This window comes from Tursiops truncatus, chromosome 6 (genome assembly GCF_011762595.2).
Source record: "Tursiops truncatus isolate mTurTru1 chromosome 6, mTurTru1.mat.Y, whole genome shotgun sequence".
Lineage (NCBI taxonomy): Eukaryota > Metazoa > Chordata > Mammalia > Artiodactyla > Delphinidae > Tursiops > Tursiops truncatus.
In genome coordinates, this window is record NC_047039.1 from 83,591,916 (window position 1) to 83,608,425 (window position 16,510).

The 16,510-nt window shown below is 42.6% G+C and overlaps 1 protein-coding gene across 1 annotated transcript in view; it reads left to right on the forward strand.

The window, feature by feature from the left end:
- Positions 1-16,510, forward strand: part of NR4A3 (nuclear receptor subfamily 4 group A member 3) — a 39,773-nt gene that overhangs the window by 5,324 nt on the left and 17,939 nt on the right. Inside the window, exons 3-6 of the mRNA XM_033858341.2 lie at positions 908-1,872; positions 5,473-5,602; positions 6,065-6,237; positions 15,896-16,095. Of these exons, the coding sequence (XP_033714232.1) occupies positions 910-1,872; positions 5,473-5,602; positions 6,065-6,237; positions 15,896-16,095 (1,466 nt within the window). The 5' untranslated portion in view covers positions 908-909. The remainder of the gene's footprint in view (positions 1-907; positions 1,873-5,472; positions 5,603-6,064; positions 6,238-15,895; positions 16,096-16,510) is intronic.

A 16,510-nucleotide genomic window follows, 5' to 3' on the forward strand; every position in this document is an offset into this window, starting at 1 on the left:
TTTATTTCTTAGAATGGGGGGGAAAATACACACACACACACACACACATATATATATAGCATACATGGCAGAGAGCAGGTTTGGTGGGTGTTCTGTTGCAGCTGCTGATCTTTTTCTTTGCAGATGGTGCAAACTCCCCCGAGTCCATTTCCTGGACCTACGTTCCTACCTCACCACCTAGCTGGCTGAAATCATCAACAGGGGTCCAGTTTGAGCAGGCTGCTAGCCTTTCTTGGAGGAGTAGGGAGAGGGTGGGAGAAAGCAGCCACAATGTGTGTGGGTAGCCTCAGTTGGCACTGATAAAATGTTAGAATGTCACTGGGCCAGTAAGTCCCATGTAGGACACCTTTTTTTTTTCTTTCTTTCTTTTACTAACTCATAGGTTTACAAATCAAAACGTGTGACTTGGGGGATGAGTAGTCTCTTTCACCCAAAAGAAACCAACACAGCATTCACTGGATTTCTTCTTGTCCTCCCAATTTGTGGCCGAGGTCACTTCATTTAATCTCTAGGGCTCAAAACCACTTTTAAAAACACGACTGGGCTTATGAGGGAAGACATCAAAATTCACAGATATAGTGGAGGACAGGGCAAGGGAGGGAAGGTGAGCACAGAAATCCTCAGGAGGCTGGGTTTTGGCAACCTGTGGCCCCTTTGGCAGTTTGTCAGGGATTCAACTTTCTTCCCAGGGGAAGAAGGAAGGAAGGAAGGGAGGAAGGAAGGAAAGAAGGAAGGAAGGGAGGGAGGGAGGAAGGAAGGACGGACTCTAAGTCTATGATACTAGAAGGTGAAAAGAATGTCACTTCCTCTCTATTTCCCATATTGGAGAGCGACAAGTCCATTGCTACCTATTAGCTAGCAAGAGTGCCGACTTGCTTCTGAGAGACCTTTTTCCTCTCCCTTGCAGATATGCCCTGTGTGCAAGCCCAGTATAGCCCTTCACCGCCAGGTTCCAGTTATGCAGCACAGACATATGGCTCGGAATACACCACGGAGATCATGAATCCTGATTACTCCAAGCTGACCATGGACCTCGGCAGCACCGAGATCACGGCCACGGCTACCACGTCCCTGCCCAGCTTCAGTACCTTCATGGAGGGCTACTCGAGCAACTACGAACTCAAGCCCTCCTGCCTGTACCAGATGCAGCCGTCGGGGCCCCGGCCTTTGATCAAGATGGAGGAGGGCCGCGCGCACGGCTACCACCATCACCACCATGACCACCACCACCACCACCACCACCAGCAGCAGCCATCCATTCCACCCCCCTCCGGCCCAGAGGACGAGGTGCTGCCCAGCACCTCCATGTACTTTAAGCAGTCCCCGCCGTCCACCCCCACCACGCCGGGCTTCCCCCAGCAGGCAGGGGCGATGTGGGAGGACACGCTGTCCTCGGCACAGGGCTGCATCGCACCCGGCCCGTTGCTCGACCAGCCGATGAAGGCGGTGCCCACGGTGGCAGGCGCGCGCTTCCCGCTCTTCCCCTTCAAGCCCTCGCCGCCGCACCCGCCCGCGCCCAGCCCCGCAGGCGGCCACCACCTCGGATACGACCCGACGGCCGCCGCCGCGCTGAGCCTGCCGCTGGGAGCCGCCGCCGCCGCCGCCGCCGCCGCGGGCAGCCAGGCAGCTGCGCTCGAGGGCCACCCGTATGGGCTGCCGCTGGCCAAGAGGGCGGCCGCGCTGGCCTTCCCGCCGCTCGGCCTCACGGCCTCCCCCACCGCATCCAACCTGCTGGGCGAGAGCCCCAGCCTGCCGTCGCCGCCCAACAGGAGCTCGGCGTCGGGCGAGGGCACGTGCGCTGTGTGCGGGGACAACGCCGCCTGCCAGCACTACGGAGTGCGCACCTGCGAGGGCTGCAAGGGCTTCTTCAAGGTGAGCACTCGCCCCTCCGGCTCCCTCTCCCCTCAGCAGCCAGCCTCCCCAGACACCCGCTCAAGTGAGCGTCTAAGCGGGCCCTTCCCGGTTTGAGAGGTGTACTGGTTATACTGTGCATTTCAGAAGCCTTTCCTAGCACCCTCACACCCACTTTCTCAGGGCTTTTTAACTTGACGTCCATTACAGGAGGCCCAGACGGGCTTGAGGGGGCTGTGAACTTCCTGACTTGGCGTTACCTCCTGCTTATTTTTCTGGAGAGAGCTTTCAGCAGATTCGCAAGGGGATCTGTGACCTCAAAAATGCAAACACCTCACTGTGTTCCTCTTCTGTCCATCCAGGATGTCTGAGGGAATAGGGTCTGTGTGCCAGGCCCTGGGTATTTGTATCTCATTTAATCCTCCTAGGAAGAGCTAGGACTCTAGACTCAAACAGAACTGACATTGAATTTTGGTCACCCACTAGCTATTTTTACTAACAGCGTCTTGAATGTTTAATTATCCTTGTTTCATAGATGAGGAAATGGAGGCTCAGGGAGGTTAACTGCCCCTGGACACACACTCAGAGAGTGAGATGGAGGCAGGATGCCAACTCATGTTTGCATGACCTCAACGTGCATGCCTCTTCACAGCTCTGCAGCTGCAGAATAGACAGGGGCAGCTGGTGGATGCAGTTTGGGGCAGCTTGCTCTGTAGAAGATAGTAGCTGGGGTCTCATCTTCTGTACCACACAGAGTGGGGACACTCTTCATTATCTCAGAGACCCAAAGGAGAATTTTATAGTGGGAGGGTCTTCAGCCTCCCCCTTATTTTGCCCAGGAGGATATTGAAGTCTAGAGAGGTGATTTAGTTGCACATGGGGACAGTTCCAGCTGGTTTCTCCTGACTCTTGAGTTCAGTGCTCTTCTCACCACTCAGGGGGAACAGGCCTTGTTCTCTTGCAGCTCTGTTTTTGCTACTGACTCCCAGACTTCTTCAGACACTTAATTCTGTGCCACCCTCCCCACTCCTCACTCCCCTGGCTATTATGTCAGGCATTTGCAAACCCCTGAATGCTCAATAATCACTTCCTAGCCTTCAGTGCTGGGCAGGGTGGAGGGAGAGGAGAAGCTGGATGCTGATTGGATAATGAGGATTTGGGAGGCCAATAGGATGTATCTGGGAGCATGCTGGAATTGGAGTCAGAACACTCAAATAGGAGTCCTTGATCTGTCACCTACCAATTTTATGATGTTGGGCATGACACTTCCTTCCAGGCCTCAGTTTCCCTATCAGGTGAATAAATTTCAGAGAAAGGCTGTGAGTATTAAATGAGAGAAATGTTTATGAAAGCACTTTATAAGCTTTAAAGGGCCATAAAAGAATAGTTCATTATAAATGAAAATAGAAACATTTATTAAAAAAATGCACATGTGTGCATTGGTATACATACCAACAAGCAACAGTTATTTTTGATCTGGAGATAGGAATCATGTGATTAATTTCTGCAGATAAATGAGAAAATGCTTGTGGAAGGATTTTGCAGTATGTTAAATGCCATACAGGAGGTATGCAGGATTATGATGTTTTAAATGTAGAACCATCGGTTTAGCCGTTTTTTTCTGTCTTAACTACTCAAGCTTTACTTTCAAGTAACTGCATTCCTTTAGCAGATTTGCTTTTTACAGCATTTCAGCGGAAATGCTGAAAGGCAGTGAAATGGGCAGCTGAAAGGGGAAAAAGAAAGAAAAACAAGAGAAGTATAAGTAATCCACAAATATAATCACCCCTGAATTGACCAAAATACAGGAGTGGTGGTACATTCCTCATCTACAAATGTCAATTAAGTGTTCCCCAACAGCATCCTTCTTCAGCAGCAATATCTTGAAAACAAATCTATACTCGAAAGGGTAGGGGTAGGATAAGGGAGAACCACCCCACAGATCTGTTAATTAAGGGAATGGGAGCAGGTTTTACCCAGTGGCTTTCTACCATTAAATTGAATTCTTTAAAAATGTGACATGAAGTGCAGTTAATGATGGGAATTCAGTGATTGAACCATAACGATCTCTCCCTGTCCTTAAACTATTGTGCAGGCATACACAAATGTGAGGAAGGTTTGAGGTTATTGGGAAAACGTATACCTGAAGCAAAATGCCACCAGCACTGAAACTGGGATATCTTTGAGGACGATGGCAAGAAATAGAGTTTTTTTAATTACTTCATGTTCAATGAAAGAGAGCTTCATTTAGGAAACACAAGTCTCCTACCCTTACAAACTGCTGCGAATTTAAATGGTGGAAACCTCAGAAGTATGTTTGTGTTTTGGAAATTTTGCATTTTAAACTAAAATCACCTGCTAAAGCAGGGAAAATGTATCTGGCTTTAAATTTTATATAAGCAGTTTAGGAATGATCTCTTAAAATGAAATTAAAAGGTGATAGAGTGAAAACTGATACAAGGGGGTTGAGAACTGCTGAAAATTAAAAAAGATAGAAAGTAAATCTATTTAGAATTTTAGACACAAAATAGATCACCAGTCCCAAATTACCTGGATTTCTTTTTTTTATGCAGCCCAGGCTTACCAAATAAATTCCAACTTTCTGCTCTATTTGGAGTTGAATAGATTCAGGTAATTCCTGAATGAGTGGTAAATACACATCCATTTGCACAAATGTTTTTAATTTTTTTAAAAAAATCAAGCATTCTCTTATATTTGGAGCATAAAATATCCTTTATTATTTCTTCATGTTTCATTTTAAAATTATACATGATTCTGAAGAATACAACATTATTTTATAACCAGGCCCAAGTTTTATGATACGTCTTTTACAGTATGGCTATTTTGATGTCTGTGTCAATAGTCATTTATGAAATAACCAATTAATGGGAATTTTCATTGAAAATATATGGCTCTCATATTCCTTCTTTTATCTCATTCTTTTTGTTTGTTTGGTATTTTTTTTTCTTTCTTGGATGTGATAGCGGTTTTTAGTATCCCGTTTTACGATTTTGCTTTCAAAAATGAGAAATGGACAGTTTACCATTCTTTTAAAAATAAAATACACTATACAAGCTGATTAAGTGATTTTTTTGCATTAAAACATTATTTCCTATACGTTATAACTAGACAAGTCCTCGTTTTTGCTTTTTATGATTTCATCTCTATTGGGGAACAAAGCCAGTTTCTGTGATATTTGACTTACAATAGTGATATCCAGCAAAGTACATCCCAGATCATTTTGATTTTATTTTAATAAGGTCAGCAATAATCAGGGGAGTGGAACAAGTAGAAAATTGTTCCCAAAGGGATATTAAAAGTGAAGATAATCTAATCCTCCAAGGTATGATATGTTGACCTGGTAATTTCAGATATGATTTTATCATTCAGACTTGGGTGTCTCCTGAGACTTGCTTCAGAACAATCCGAGATGATTTTCATTGTCAGCAGCTAACACTAATAAAATTGTTTTTCCTGCAGGCTAGCGTGTTAGGAAATTAAATTTATCTAATTATACAAATTGCACTGTCGCTTTTCACATTGTAATTAAAATACATCTTGTCAGGTCCTACCTCTTTCCAGAAACTATTAGTTGACTATCTCTGTATTGTATTTCCTCAGAGAACAGTGCAGAAAAATGCAAAATATGTTTGCCTGGCAAATAAAAACTGCCCTGTAGACAAGAGACGTCGAAACCGATGTCAGTACTGTCGATTTCAGAAGTGTCTCAGTGTCGGAATGGTTAAAGAAGGTATGGATATAATGCTTTTTGTCCAGCTTGCTTATAAATATTCTCAGATATCACTGAAAAAGTTAATGTTTACATTAGAATGGTGAAGTTTCCTAGTTTCCCTTTCTTTTCAACATTTTATTTTTATGGTGTGTATTTACATTCAAAAATAGCTGAGGTCTACTTATTCTAATTTCTCAAAATCAATAGAGAGCCTGTGTACATACATCTTTGTTCTATTTGAGAAGGAGACTTTTAGGGCTAATTCATTACCAAATGTAAGTATGGGGTGGCTTTTATGCTGCTCGTTTCAACTCTCATTAAATCATTGTGTGGCTATTACTCCAAACTTATTGCCACTTTTAAATGGTTGGTATCATTAATGATTTGCTCAACTGTAAAGTGTTTTGATTCCTTTTCGTGATTTATGGCTGTTCATGGATATCTTTGAAGACATTTTTTGTTTGTTTCTCTCGGTATCAGTCGTCCGTACAGATAGTCTGAAAGGGAGGAGAGGTCGGCTGCCTTCCAAACCAAAGAGCCCATTACAGCAGGAAGCCTCTCAGCCCTCTCCACCTTCTCCTCCAATCTGTATGATGAATGCCCTCGTCCGAGCTTTAACAGACTCAACGCCCAGAGATCTCGATTATTCCAGAGTAAGTTTTATGATGTCTTGCTCTTGAATGAATGATCAGGGTCTCTGTTCATGATAATAGTAATAAGAATGGATTGAATGACTTTGTGCCTGGCACTGTGCTCAACCGTTTTCATACCTTTTCTCTATTTTTCACTTCACTTAACAATTCCAGTGCATCCATTGCACCAAATAATTTTTGCCTTATTGAATCTCTAAATGCCTTAACAAATGACCCTGACAGTGCTGCACCTGTCATACCCATTGTTGCAGGATTCCTGATGGTTGTACCAACGAAAATTTGCACAGGTGAATTACAATTTGTACATTTCTTTCATGCTTTAGACAAAGTGACTACTTTTTTTTTCCATATTGTGACCAAACCATCTGGGTAAGCTTCAAGTTATCCTTAAACATTTTACCCAATTGCACCGGCATTGACTGACCTAGTGCTTATACTGAGGGATTAAACCATTGATGGAGAGGAGCAAACACTGGCCTTGACATCGGGAGGTGTCAGGAGGACTGGGATGGAATGCTGCCTCTGCTGCTTCCTGCCTGTGTCACCTGGCTCCTGCTCTTGGCTTTCTCATCCTTACAGTGGAGATGATTACAATATTTAACCTCAGAGGGATGTTTTGAACATCAGTCACACAGGAATGACGGTTGAGAAAACATTTGAAAATTGTAAATGATTACCAGTGTTGTTATTTAAGCCAACCAAAATGTATTAACACTTTTATTTCATATGGGATATAGTAAAATATCATCAGTTTAAACCCTGCAATTTCCCAGAAATTTGGATAACACAAAGAATGATGAGGAAGGATTTTCGGAGCAAAGGTATAAACATTACTGGAAGGCAGTTTTAAAAGAGACTTAGAAAAGCAGACTTCTAGTAAGACAGGGTCTCACCCAAGAAGAAAAGAAAGGAAAAAGATCTCAATTATTGAGCAATTTCTATGTGCTAGGCATTGTGGTACTTTGTCTCATCTAACCATTGAAAGAAGCATGAACTGTACGAATGGTTAATCCCACCGTAAGACAAGAAAACTTAGAAATACAGTTTACGCACAGATAAGAGAGATACCAGTCCAGGGATCCCCAGTTGGTTGATTTGGCTTGGCAGCAGCTACCAGATTGCCCTCTCCAGGTCCAATCAGTATTTCAAACTTCTGGTTGAAGAGCTGGCCAAGAGTGTGAGAGTGTCTGCCATATGCCCTTCTTTTAGGCTGCAATGTTGACGAAAGTGAAGGGGTGATTTGTATATCTGCTGTGATCTTCCTTCCCTCATCCCCTCCCTCATTTTAGGTTGTGAAGCCTCCTCTCCACACTTGAGCACAAGACTTCATATGAGAAGCATGGTAGACCCTTAGCATCAAAGGTTGAGGACTCTTACTCTGATTACAAGTAGCATCTCTTGACTGAAGTCAAGTCTCAAATAATAGTCTAACAGAATAATGCAGTGATTAAGGGCTTAGGTTTTGGAACCATGCAGGCCTCGATTAAAATCCCAACACCATCATGTACTAGCTGGGTGATCTTGAGCAACTGATTAAATCTTTTAATGCATCAGTTTCCTAATCTGTGTTGTGGCGTAATAATAATAATATCTACTTCCCAGGGTTTAACTTCCCAGGGAAGTTTAAATAAGATGATACTTGTCAAAGCTTTAGCACAGTGCCCTGTATGTTATCTCCTTGACCAAAACTTCTTATTCTATCCTTTGTTGAATGTTCTAATGAGTATAAACACTACACATGTCAGGTGCTATGTAGCAAAACCACTAAGGTAAGTGTTATGATCTCTCATAGATGAGATTAAAACTGAGAAAGGCTAAAGGACTGACTTTCCCAAGGTCACCTAGTAATATGTATCAGAGATAGAATTAGAAGCCAAGTGGGCCCAATTTGGCCCCCAAAGTCTGTGCTCTTAAAACCATAATTCCTTGCATCTCTGGTTTCAGTGAGAGTGGGTGAGAGAAAAGCATTTGGGAATAAAAACTTTTCCATGAGCCAACTCTGGCCTTCCCTTATGCAATTCATCTGAATTAATGAAGCTTCTTGGCACTGCCTTCACTGAGGCTACAGCACACAATCTGACCTTGTTCTGGGGCATTTGAAATCACTATTGATGGCCAGTCCAGAGGTTTAGTCCACGAAGTGATTTGGTGGGTTGGGGGGGCCCAAATTATCCAATTATTGGTCTACATGGCCTAATTAGTTATTCAGCAGCAAACCCTACCCCGTACTTTGAGTTGTCCCAGATGGGAACTGCCTCACCGTGAAAAATCAATCCACTGTGTTTGCTTGCTTCTGCACCATTCAGGGTGTTAGGCTAGAGTCATCATCCTCATCAACAAACATTTATCCAATTTAATTGTTAGCTTTGCCCAAAATAACAGATTGACCATGCCAGAGTCTGGGTCACACTGATACTACCTTTGGGGCCTGGCTCAATTTTGTAAAGCGTATTTATTTTAATTGCATTGTTTTGGAATTGGGTTGAACCTCATAGCTTGGATTCTCCTGCTTTTAGATAGCTTTACAAAATTATCAAAAATTGGACCCAAATCAATTAAATTAAAAGTCTTTTTTTAATAAAATACAGTGAGTTTTCATCAAAAACTTGGATGAAGGCAGAGAAGGCATGCTGATCACATTTGCAGATGACAGAAAGCTGGGAGGGATCGCTAATATGATGGATGTCAGTGTCAACATTCAGAGTGATTTCGACAAGCTGGAACAGGATGGGCTGAAACCATCGTGAAGAAAGGTCACAAAAATAAGTGTGAAGCTCAGCATTTAGAATATTTTTAAATGGGAGAGCCTTGGCCTGTCAGTGGTTCATGTTAAGAAGATCTCAGGAGTTTATTCCATACACATTCAGTAAGAACCAACCAAGTGTGCAGTGGAAGGGAGGGATGCAAAATTAGCTTAGGCCTCAGTAGTAGAAGCATGGGACTAGAGCCAAGTTGATGGTGTCCCACGGACTCTGTCAGTCCACACTTCAAGGGTGGAGTTCAGTTCCAAGCTGGGATTTAAGAGGATGCAGTGTATGTGGATACACTGTTTCTGGAAACTCGAAAAGGATGGTTGGAGGAAATGGAAATACGTAGACAGAAAGGGAGAAGATTCGGCAGGATTAGGTCACACTTTGGCCCTGTTGCCAAGAGGACTGTTGCTCCCTAGGGCAGAACTAGATAGTGAAGGAGGGGGCCCGTCCAGCTCACTCTGAGGACAAGGAAGAGCTCTCCTTGCTACAAGAGCTGCTGTGGAAGCGTGAGTTCATCAACACAAGAAGAAACTAAGGAGAACACATAACAGGGTTCCTCACAAGGAGAGAGGTTATTTTGACTGATAATAATTTCCTTCCAATGCTAAGATTTTATGATTCTAGGGTTTACCTTACTGTCCCTAAATGCAAGTGAATATATATACATATACATATAAGAATATGTGTTGTTAAACAGCTTGTTACTTCACAAGATTGAATTTGCTTCGTTCTCTTTAAAAAAAAAAAATTAACATAAAATGAATGAAGCAAAATGAATTTATTGAATGCCTACTTTGAGCCAGGCACCATCACGTACATTCTTACATAATTTCACTTAAACCCAGTTTATGTGGTACAATTTATGGTTTCAGTCATTTTTTTAATGTCATTCATTGAAATTCAATTTTCATATTACCTTCTCCTTAAAGTTTTTTATTTATTAATTCATAGAACTGGAGGTGATCTTGAGGTCATCTAATCCAAAACCCATATTTCAGAAGAGTAAATAAAGGCTTAAAAAGGCTAAGTGGCTTGCCTAAGGTCAGTGGCAGAGCTAGGGTTAGACCCAAATCTCATCACTCAAAGTAATATGTTTCTCTTTCACCATACTGCCACTTCTGTTTAATAGCAATATACTAGGTTTTTTTTAATAGAAGCTTTATTAGATTTTAAAAATTACAATAAGAGTAATTTATAAAAGGCAGACCATTTAGAAGTGAATAAAGTGAAAAATGAAAGTCTCTTCTTCATTTATTCCTGCCTAGTCTATATCATAGTGGTATACATAATTTTACCTTTTAAAGAAGAATATGCCCTGTCAGTTTTGAGTCAGACAATTGGCTTGACCAAAACAATTTATTAAAGATGCTACCTTCCCCCAGTGAATCAGAGAAATGAGAAAATGTTTTCCAGGCAGGTATGTTCTAATCTTGTACCTGCCTATGTGCCTTTAAGGTAGTAAGTGAGCATTTTCCTCGTTTGTGGGAAAGGGGGGTGAGGAGTTGTTCCAAGTCACAGAGGGAAGGGGGTTTTCAAGGCCAGAAAGAGGGCTCTTCACTCTGTGAAGCGTTCCTGGCTCTGGGAACTTTTCTTCTCCTTTGGGCCAAACTTCTCTCCTTCAAAAGTGAGCTCAGATCATTGTATATCAGTGCAGTCAAAACACGTCACATTTGATTTGTTTCTCCTTGAAATGTTGCTATTCTGTACCCCACAGTTGCCTTTAATGGAGCATTACAAGTATATATAGATACTGGGCTTGTCTTCAGAGCCTGCATAATTACTAATGAGAAAATGCACTTCCCATCCTCATTAGTTGGTCATTTCAAGTATTTTCCAGCAAACTAGGATGTTTTCTGGTAATGGGTGTCACTTAGTATAGTAACAGACTCCAAATACAAGAGATACTGCCCAGATAAAACCAGGCACCAGCAAGTGGCATTTAAATATGTTAACAAGATAGCCTAAGAAACAACATGGTTGACACGTGTTAAACCTACAAAATAAACAACATGAAGATTCTGCAAAGAGGGTGCTTTCATGAAGCTACTCAGAAGACCCTCTCAAATTGCCACCAGCTCACTAGATGATTTCAGGCAAGTTCTGCCCCGCTGTAGGCCTCAGTTTTCTCATCTGAAGGCCGAGGAGATTGGACTAAATGCACTGCCATGATCCCTTCCAGCCTTCTCCTTCCCTGACCCTCTGATTCCCCTATGGGTACAGGTCTGCATTTCCCAAAGTGTGGTGCGCAGACTGCATGTATCAGAAGGAGTCAGGGTGTTTGCTTCAAATGCAGATTCTCGGGGCCACAGGCAGGCCTACTGACTCAGAATTGGGGGACGGGGGAAGGCAGGCAGGAATCTGTATTCTGAAGAGGACCTTGGAGGATTCTTTGGCACACTAAGCCTTGAGGACGATCGATATGGTTTAATAAGAACAATTCCATTTTACCTCGTAGCTCCTGTATCCCAACTTTCTTGGGGTTGAGAAGGAATGAGCAATAGAGATAAGTTTAACAGAAAGTCATTGATTCATTTAACAATTCTTCCAGAGCAGTGGACACGTTATTGAACAAGATGCAGCTCCTGCCCTCATGGAGCTTACAGGCAAGTGAAGGAGACAGAAAGTAAACAAATATATAACTGCAGTGATGCCATTGACGGGAGGAGAGGAGGGTTTTTTGGTTTTGGTTTGGTTTTTTAGAGAGGGGAGGCAATTAGATCAGAAAAGAAAAAATTGGGGATAAAATATATTCATTGCCACTTTTTAAAGTGTCACTTTTTAAAGTGTAAGAACCTAAGAATATGTATACATAGTTTGGCTCATAGAATGATAACATCTAAAATATAAAGAAATATAAGGACCCAGGGATAAGTTACATTCTAAGTGGAAACAAAGTGTTCTTAGGACATTTTACATATTTAGCCTGGACTGACACCGAGGAAGAGTAAATAGCAGATTCCACTCTGTGAAATGCGATGAAACATCACATTGCTAAATTTTAGGGCTGGTGTTCACCAAGGGTCTCACGTAATTCCCAAATAACTTATTTTAGGCCTAGGTTGTGGCTGAAATCTGACCTGTATAGCCATGGTATTGCCATTTGAAATGTGCCAACTCAATTTAGTTTAAATAGTATTCATTGCTTTTTGCAGCTCTAGCTTCTCAATCTAAGTGCTTCGGAGAAATCTGCATTAGACATTAGCTATCAGTAAATGCAATATTGTGTCTTTGACTAGTGGTAAAACCTGATTATTGATTATTCATATAGGCTGGAATAAAAAGCATAAATAGGAAAAAAAGATTCATTTTTAAAGTCTTTCTCTATTGGGCCTATGTCTGATGAGAATGATCAATAAACAAGTATTTCTAGATTTTTCTTTGGTGAACCCCAAAGCTGCTTATCCCAGAGACAGAGGGATGTAGGGGAGCACAGAAGCAGAGATAGGGGTCTGGTTCTTCCAACTCCACGTACAGTATTCCTTAGCGAGGTGTTTATAAATTGCTAGTCCAGGCAGAGAAAGACTCTAAAATGTTTTGTTCCGTTTCTTTAAATCTTATGTTCAGTAGAGGGGATACTTGATTTGTCTTTTCCCCCCAGCAGTTGATGCTGACCCTCCAGTCACCCCCAAGTTACTGGTGGCTCAGGCTGAATCCAGTTTGGCTCCAGAATTCTGAAACATGAACCAGAATCGCTGCAGGTGAAGCTCAGAGGGTCTGGCTGGAGTCTGGCACACAGGGCCTGCTGGCTTTCCTCCCTGCTGGACTCTATCAGAGAAAACAGCACACACAGGCAGCAACTGCATTTCCCTGTGTGCAGGATGCATGAAATGTGAGCCCAGCAGGGGTGGAGGCCTGCAGAGGACCCTGGGGGAAAGCTAAGTGCTCTGGAGGATTCTGAGCAAATATTGGAAGCAGGGAGATTATTGAGTTGTGAGCCATGGTTTCAGGGACTTCAGTGCAGGAGAGAGCTAGCTGTTAGGTCCCATTCCTTGACATTCTTTAGTCTTTTTTTCTCCATTTAACACACTATTTTAAAACAACAATGCTGAATCAGTATCAAATTCTAGGCAATACCGTCACACCTGGTGTGATTAGCAACATTTAGAATCATCAAATGCAAAAGCCATCACATGGAACATTCACCAGGATAGATGATGATCTGGGCCATAAAACACACCTTAACACATTTAAAAGAATAGAAATCATACGGTGTCTGCCGTCAATCCCACAAAGGAATTAAACTAGAAATCAGTAACAGAAAGATAGCTGAATGCAAGAGCCAGAAGGAATCAGCTAGTCTAGTCACTTCCAGCTTCAGAGGCAGAAACAAACCCAGAGAAGTTAAGTGCCTTGTCTAGGGCTGCACAGCAAGTCAGTGCCAGAGTCTGGAGGAGGTCCCCATGACCTACCGCCTGATCCAACATTCTTTCCTCAACTCTGAATTACCTGGGAGTTTCACATGTAGTGCTGTCAACTTTCTAAAGGTGGTACTGCCCTGAATTTCATCCTGCCCCTGGAGAGCATATGGAATTAGATTCATATAAGAAGAGAAAGTTTAAAAATAAAATCTTTTTTTTTCCACTCTCCTCCAGTTAATAGTATGTGTGCTGGAAGGAACTGGTGGGGAGTGTCTATGACACCAGTATCATGCTGTCATCCTTGAATATCTGTGGGAAGGATGACTGCTTCCTTCTCCTGGACTTTGCTTCCATGGTCCATTACAACACAGAACATCCAGGGCTTCACAGAATCCAGGCCCTGGGTAGATTATTGGGAACAGAGGAGCCAGGGATTTGAACTGGACCTGATATTATGGGATCCTAGAAAAAGTCAGGGCTGAAAATTAGAAACCTTCCAATTCAACCCCTTCCCCCATTTTATAAATATGGAAGCTGAGGGACAGTGATAACTCCAAGTATCAAAACTGTTATCAGTATCATCACTGTCGTCATGTGTTAAACACGTTCTATGCGTCAGGTCCTCTGCATGTATTATCACATTTAATCATCACAACAAAATGTTAAGGAAGATATTATCCCCATTTTACAGAGGAGAAAACTGAGGCTCAGAAAAATGAAGTAATTTACCCCAGATAACTATAGCAGCAGAGCTACATTATTTCACAAATTAGGAGGCTAGACAAATCTAGGATCAAAGTAGCTTGGCTCCTTGTCTGATGTTTCTTTTGTTATTTCATGATGCCTCTTGGGAAAACACAAAGAAAAAAAAAGACCCAATTAAGACAAGTGCCTCATTTCCTCACACCTGTGTAGTTCTACAGTGAGCACTTGGCTGCTTATTGGCCGTTTGTCCTCCAGCCAGGTTAGAGTATTGTTGCAAACCTAGGCACTCCCCTGACTGTTCTTTCATGGAACAATATTCAACAACAGTTTATTGAGCGTCAATTATGTGCCAGTCACTGTGTTGACAAAATATGGGACCAAATGAATACATACATGGAGAACTCCAATTAAAGCAAAGCAAAATCCTTTTTAAAACTATCCTACAGGCCACCAGCTAGTAACATCAGACCTATTAACAGCTAGGAGGTGTAGGACTGGAAATCACAGAGCCATGTTTAAGTCTTGGCTGTACCACTGTTGGTTATGTAGCTTGGGAAAGTGTATTAACCTTTCCAAGCTTCTTTGAGCCTCAGTTTCCTCATCTGTAAAATAAGGATTAAAATCCATGCCCTTTGAGGATATCAACAGAGACACAAAAGCACACTCAGCTGTTTTCGTGCGAAGGCAATGATGTGCATATTTATATGAATGTTTTTGCACATCTCCTAAGTCTCTGTGTTGTTGGTTGTCCCTTGATTATTATCTCGCTGTATCCATCTTTCCCGCCTGACTCCAGTGACTCAAGCAAAACCCAGACTCTACCAGCATATCTAAAAGCCGTGTCGAGACTTTATCCCTGTTTGTACCTTTCTTCTCCCGGGGCCCTCTAGATCAATGATGTCCAATAGGGTGTTCTGCTGTGATGGAAGTGTTCTAAACACATGTGACTATTGAGCACTTGAAATATGGCCAGTGTGACTGAAGAACTGGATTTTAAATTGCATTTAATTTTGATGAATTTTAGTAGCCGCGAGCCCTGAGTCTGATGGCACACAGCTGCCTGGGCCCTGCCAAGGACACACTCCTCCCCGACCCCTTCCTTGTCTGTTTTCTCTCTCAGAAATCCACCTGCAGCAAGCATCCATCTTCTCGTATTGGTTAATTCCGTGATTCTCAAACTTCACTGTGCATGAGGATTCACGTGGAGATCTTGATAAAACAGTTTCTTGAGCCTACCCAGAGCTTCTGGTTCTGTAGGTCTGGGGCAGAGCTGGAGATTTTCATTTCTAACACATTCCCAGGTGTTGCTGATGCTGCTGGGCCAGGGGCCACAGTTTGAGAACCAGGGGTTAATTAAGCATCTTGTTTGGAGACAGCTGTGCCTTAGGGAATCTGTGGATGCTGGAGGCCCATGCAGACACAAACCCCTGGGGTAATGGTTCTCAACACAGCAGCCCTTTGGAATCACCTGGGGAGCTTTTAAAATTCCTGATGACCAGTCCCGATCCCAGACCAGTTAAATTAGAATCTCTGTGGATATGACCCAGACATGAGTGTTTTTTTAAAGCTCCCCAGATGATTGCAGTCAGGATTGAAAACCACCGCACTAATGGGACTTAAGCAAATTTCATTGCCTATTAAGTGGTAACAGAATCCACTCTATCTATGTCACAGGGCTATTGTGAGAATCCGATGAGACTGTGAATGCAAAAAGGTTTTATAAACTGTGGCACCTAAAAGTAAGGATTTAGGTGTTGAAAATCTTGGAAGAGCCAAGCTGCAAATGATGCTGTTATCCCTGTTGGATTGAGATAACGCCGCTATCTGTGGTTTGCATTCTAGTACTGTCCCACTGACCAGGCCGCTGCAGGCACAGATGCCGAGCATGTACAACAGTTCTACAACCTTCTAACAGCCTCCATTGACGTATCTAGAAGCTGGGCAGAAAAGATTCCCGGATTTACTGATCTCCCCAAAGAAGATCAGACATTACTTATAGAATCAGCCTTTTTGGAGCTGTTTGTTCTCAGACTTTCCATCAGGTAATTACTTTTATTTTATCTTCCTCAGTCCACTCCTTCCTTTGAAGAAGTTTGAAACCTGCTGTGTTTGTAACTAAGTCAGCAGTGAAAAGTTTGCTCAAGGTGGACATATGAAATATTGACCAGGCATTAAAAAACTGAGCAGTGGGTGGAGCCCTGGGCTGGCAGCCGGGACTCCTGGGTTCTAGTCTCAGTTTTAATACAGACTTGCTCTAAGACCCTGAGCAGGTCACTTGCCTCACCAGAAATTTAGTTTCCTTCTTTGTAAAATGAGAATGTTGGATTTGGTGTTCTCTGAAGCCCCTTGTAGCTCACATTCTGTGATTCCAGGAAGATTCTCATGGTGCATAAAGTATTTCCTGGGAGCAAGTATTTGCTTTGAACATTGCATTTACCTCCCAAGTTTCTATTTAAC